Source organism: Nyctereutes procyonoides, unplaced genomic scaffold (assembly GCF_905146905.1).
Source record: "Nyctereutes procyonoides isolate TBG_1078 unplaced genomic scaffold, NYPRO_anot_genome, whole genome shotgun sequence".
NCBI lineage: Eukaryota > Metazoa > Chordata > Mammalia > Carnivora > Canidae > Nyctereutes > Nyctereutes procyonoides.
In genome coordinates this window covers 62,444,357-62,449,262 of record NW_026575126.1, presented here as the reverse complement: position 1 = coordinate 62,449,262, position 4,906 = coordinate 62,444,357, and the positions used below count along the sequence as shown (strand labels likewise).

The window sequence follows — 4,906 nt, the reverse complement described above, 5'->3', positions numbered from 1 at the left end:
TCGTTGTGTGAGTCGAGCCTGAGTGAGCGGGCAGGGCCGGTGGAGCGCCTCCGCCGGCCCCGATGCCCCTCAGTCCATGTCCACCTCCTCGCCATCCGGCGCGCTGGGTCGGGGCTCGGCGCCTGGCTCTGCGGCCCCGCACAAGGCCGGCTCCCCGGCGGGGCTGGCAGCTCGAGGGCCTGGCCCGGGCGACGGCGCGAGGGGGGGCGGCAGCGCGGCCGCGGGGCAGGCGGCGCCCGAATCCGCCCCGTCCCGGTCCCCGCCGCCGCCGCCGCCGCCGCCGCCCTCGGCCGCCGCCGCCGCGTCCCGGAAGGGCGCTGGGGTCGGGGCCCCCGGGGAGGCGACGGCGTCGGGGCTGCGGCGCGCGAAGGCCGAGTCCGGAGCGCCGCCGGGCCCCGGGAAGGCCCCGAAGCTGGCCTGAGCTGGCGGCGCGGGCGGCGCGGCGGGCGCGGGCGGCGCGTCCTTGGGCGCGGGCTCGGGCCCCGCTGCGCCCCTGAGCGCGGCCTGCGGCACGAGGAAGCCCAGCGGCTGCGTGATGGGGTACAGCAGGAAGTGGCCCTTGCCAATGAGGGTCCGCGGCGCGCACGGCAGCCCGGGCGCGAAGTCCAGCCCCGCGGCGGCGGCGGCGGCGGCGGCGGCGGCGGGGGCGGGGGCGGCTTTCCGGCGCGGCGGCGAGTCGGACAGCAGGCTCTCCACGCTGAACGGGCTGGCCTTCGGCAGGCCGGCGGCGCCGCGTTCCGCCGCCGCCCCGGACGCACACGGGGCCGCGTCCTTGTCCGCGGGGCGGCCCAGCCGCAGCTGCGGGCCGGCGCCGCTTCTTTGGCTCGGGTAAAAGGCGGGGTCGCAGGTGCCCGGCGCGGGCGGTTCTCCCGGCGGTGCGGGCGCGGAGCCGGGGGCGCCAGCGGCGGGCGCGCTAGGGCCCTTGGCCGCGGCGGCGGGAGGCGGCGGCTCGGGCGGCTCCGGGGACAGGCCGCCGCCGCCGCTGTCGCTGTCCGAGCTGGGCGCGCTGTGCAGGGACAAGCCGCCAGGCGAGTGCAGGTGGCGGCTCTGGCTCTTCAGCAGCTTCTTCTCGTGCTTGCGCTTCTTCTTCTCCATCTTCTCGAGTTCCTTGCGCGCGATCTCCTCTGGGTCCATTGGTTCGCCACTGCACGTGGTCGGGTGTGAGTTGTGAGCCGGCCGCCCCGGCCCCTTCTTCGTGTTCTCCTTCTTCCTCCACTTGGCCCGGCGGTTTTGGAACCAGACCTAGAGCAGCCGGATAGGGGAAAGGAAGGTACAGTCAGGCAGCAGGCTTGCCGCTGGGGCTTCGGGCCTCCCCGCTCCCCCCAGACGGGCCTTGCCCCCCGGCTCCGGCTCCGGCCAGGGGTTGGGAGCCAAGGCACGCAGCCGGCCGGCCCTGAGCTGGCTTTCGGCACTCAAGCTGAAGGTTCCAGAGAGCATCTTTTCCACCCAGAAGGAGGTAGATGGGGCCTCTCGGCCGGCTTCCCACTCTGGCTTCTCACCTCGGGAAACTGGGAGCTGCCCCTTCCTTGGGCTCCGCGGGTCTGGCCCCTGAGGGCGTCTGGTTCCCGGTCGGGAGGCAGGCAGGGAGCAGGGCCCCTCCTCGCCCCTCTTGGCTTCTCACAGCTCCTGTTCTAAGCGGCCTGCCTGGCCTGGTGCTGACCGTCTGGCCTGAGGACCACCAGTGGCTGGGCTCAGCTGCCCTCCACACCTGTCTTCGGCCCCCTGGAGACTGAGTCAAAGGCCAGATTTTGGGCTTTCCCGTGAAGGGAAATCTGGGTGCTTCTTCTTCTAGAAGGTCCTGGGAAGCCGAACTTAGGGGGAGGTTTTCCAGCGGCCTGCCCCCCCAACGCACTCGCACACGTCCTTCTTTCTAGGGGCTCCAGGCCAGGGCACCAACACACCCCCTGAAACCAGTTGTGCCTGGCTTAGGCCAGTGGGGGAGACAAACAGGGGAGCAAGAGGCCAGCTGCTAGGCCACGCAGAAGAGGCCTGGGCCCAGGTAGCCTCTCCTATCCTCCCTGCCGGCCTTGTCCTGAGGAGCAGCGGCCCTAGACACCAGCTCCCCCACAGCACACACACACACACACACACACACACACACACACACACACAGTCAAGTCCCTGATGGGCCTTAGGCACACCACCCTCCCCAAGAGAGCGCGATAATTCCAATTCTTTGTTGTGGCCGCGGAGAGACCCCGCACAATAGCAGGCCCGGGCTGGTCACAGGGAGCCTTGCTGGTGCCAACCTCTCCAAGGCTGTAACTCACTCCTTCCTTCCTTCCTTCCTTCCTTCCTTCCTTCCTTCCTTCCAATACTTCTGGGTTTTTGGGTGTTTTTTTTTTTTTTTTTTGGTGTAAATTCCATGCTCACTTGTCACCAAGAAATGCTCATTATCGTACAGGGGAGAAACGAAGAGGTTTTCACTTGACACGTATAAGAATTGGATGAAAGGATTTGCAAACAGAAGAGGTCATGAGGGGCAGTGCAAGCACAGGTAGAGAACACCTTTTTAGACAAAGCTGTTGATGCCAAACAGGCGTCGAGCCGACCTCTGCCTCAAAGCCGTGCACCTACCGCTGCAGCCGCATACCCCACTCTCCACCATCCCGACCCCAGAAAAAAAAGATTTCTGTACTTCAGGGAAACATGTGAGTGTGCACACTTCTTCTTGAATTTTTAATCCACCAAATTGATGCTGTATTTTTTTTTTTAAAGAATAACGCCAGCAGTCTCGAAATGAAATCAAAGTATGGTGTGTGTGGGGGGGTGGGATTGGGGAGATATAACGGAGAGTATATCAAAGATTCAAAAACCTTTGCCCCCAATTTGTTAACTGTTAAGTTTCGGCCTCCTCTTCCTCAGCTAGCCTCCTTGTGCAAAGCCAAGAATAAATACAGGTCTCCATCTGAATATTTTAGAGGCAAGAGGTAAACAAACAAACGCGTTTGCTCCGGGCCGGTGCACCAAGATTCCCCGCAAGGGTCAGGAGGCGCCGGGTCTAACTGCTCCAGGTCTCTCCAAGATCCCAGCCCGGCTGGCGCCCCCCATCCCACCCCTGGGCCGCTGTTCCTGCCCAGCCCTCTGAGACCTCGTGTCGCGACGTCGCCCGACCCCCACCACGCAGCTCCCCGGTTCAGACGCAGCTGCTGTTCTGGCTACTTGGCGGCTGTGGTCGGCCCCCTCCCAAACCGCCTGGGGCCTGCTCCCCGCGAGGTGCTGAGCCCCAGAACCCCAGCACCACCTCCGGGCCGGCGAGCGCGAGGCGGGCTCGGCCGCGGGGCCGCGGTCCCCCACCTAGAACAAAGGCGGGGCCGGCGCCGGGCAGGCCTAGCTGCGGGAGGCTGGCTCCGGGGAGGAACTGCGGCGGGTCTTTACCTGCACTCGGGACTCGACCAGATCCAGGCGCAGCGCCAGCGCCTCGCGCATGAACACGTCGGGATAGTGGCTCTCGTTGAACGCCTTCTCCAGCTCCTCCAGCTGCCAGCCGGTGAAGTTGGTGCGGGTGCGCCGCCGCTTACAGCCCGGGCTCTCCTTGTCGGGGTCCCCCGAGTCTGCGGGCACGCAGAGGACGCCGCAGGGCTCAGCCAGGGCCCAGGGCCCCAGCCGCATCCATCCCCTCCGTACCTGCGGGCCGCCGGGGTCTGGGCGCCCTGCGCCGGGGTGGCAGCCCGAGCCTGCCCTGAGCCTGGGCAGCCGGTGCCCGTCCTGCAGCCGCCCGCGCCCCAGCTCGTGCGCCCGACGAGGGTGCCCTACTGCCCACCCCTCCGCGCCCGCCTCGCCTACCTGACAGCTTGAAGGGCTGGCTGTCGCCTCCCACCCCGCAGGCGGCCGGCAGCAGCGGCGTGGGGTTGACCACCGAGGCGGCGGCGGCGGCGCACGAGCCGCTGAGCAGGCCGTCGATGGAGAAGGGCACCGAGGCGGCGGCGGCGGCGGCGGCGGCCGACTGCAGCTGGTGGCCGGCCAGCTCGTACACGTGGTGGTGGCCCAGCGGGTAGGGGAAGCCCACCACGCCGCCCAGCGAGCCCCCGAACTGGGCATGCGGGTGCTCCAGGAGGCGGCCGTCCATCATCTCGCGCGGGGGGCCGGCGGGGCCGGCGGCGGGGCGCGGGGGCGCGGGCCGGGGCCGGGGCGGGCCAGCGGCGGGAGGCGCGGACGGCGGCGGCGGCGGAGACAGGGACCCGGAGCCCTACACATGCTTCGCCCGCACTCCGGCGCTTTACTTTATCAACATCAAGCTCCCGATAATTAGCCGCGGCCCGGGGAATTTGGGACCAATAAGAAGCGCTAATCGGCTCTGACGTCAGAGGCGTGCTGGGTGCAAGGAAACGTTTTCCATATCGATTGCTAATTATACCTGACATGCACCTCAATAAACAGTATCAGGAACTGTCACAACAAGGGGGGGGCGGCAGAGAGGGAGGGGCGCGGCCGGGCGCAGGGCGGGCGCCGGCTCGGGAGCGGTCCAGGCAGGGGTCCCCGGCGAGCCCCCCACTCCAGTCCCCGCTGGCCGGAGCCCGCGCCTCCCCCGCCGCGGGCTCCCCGCCCCTCTGCAAATCACTAATAGATTTCCCTTTAAAACATTCACCGGCGTGTTGTGGGGATTTTTCACCAGAAATGCTGTACTCTCTGAACCTTTAAAGTGATGTTGCTCCAATTACAGAGAGACATTGAGCGGCAAATAGACTGATCCAATAATAGGAGATTCATCATCCGCTCTTTCCGAAACTGTCACATTGAATTTAAAACTACAAGGGCTTCTCATCTCCTCTCGGGCTCCAGGCTGCGGGGGAGAGGAGGAAGGAAAGGGAGGAGGAAGAGGAAGGAGCGGAGGGGGCGGGGGGTGGGGTGGGAGGAGGCGACTCCAAAAGAGAGCGGCTCCGACAGAATGGAGCGCCCTGTCAAT

At 66.8% G+C, this 4,906-nt stretch overlaps 1 protein-coding gene across 1 annotated transcript; it reads right to left on the bottom strand.

The window, feature by feature from the left end:
* Positions 1-69: 69 nt before the first annotated feature.
* Positions 70-4,072, bottom strand: UNCX (UNC homeobox). Its single transcript, XM_055339468.1, has 3 exons — positions 3,787-4,072; positions 3,379-3,554; positions 70-1,242 (listed from the first exon to the last, which is right to left on the bottom strand). The coding sequence occupies exons 1-3, from the start codon at positions 4,070-4,072 to the stop codon at positions 70-72; spliced, it is 1,635 nt and encodes a 544-aa protein (XP_055195443.1).
* Between the last annotated feature and the right edge of the window lie 834 nt (positions 4,073-4,906).

Excerpts from the sequence above, each read along its gene's own strand:
- UNCX (XM_055339468.1), bottom strand. The coding sequence starts at position 4,072 with ATGATGGACGGCCGCCTCCTGGAGCACCCGCATGCCCAGTTCGGGGGC. Across the intron at positions 3,555-3,786 it reads CCAGCCCTTCAAGCTGTCAG|ACTCGGGGGACCCCGACAAG; the intron begins GTAGGCGAGGCG and ends GCGTGCCCGCAG. Across the intron at positions 1,243-3,378 it reads TGGTCGAGTCCCGAGTGCAG|GTCTGGTTCCAAAACCGCCG; the intron begins GTAAAGACCCGC and ends CGGCTGCTCTAG.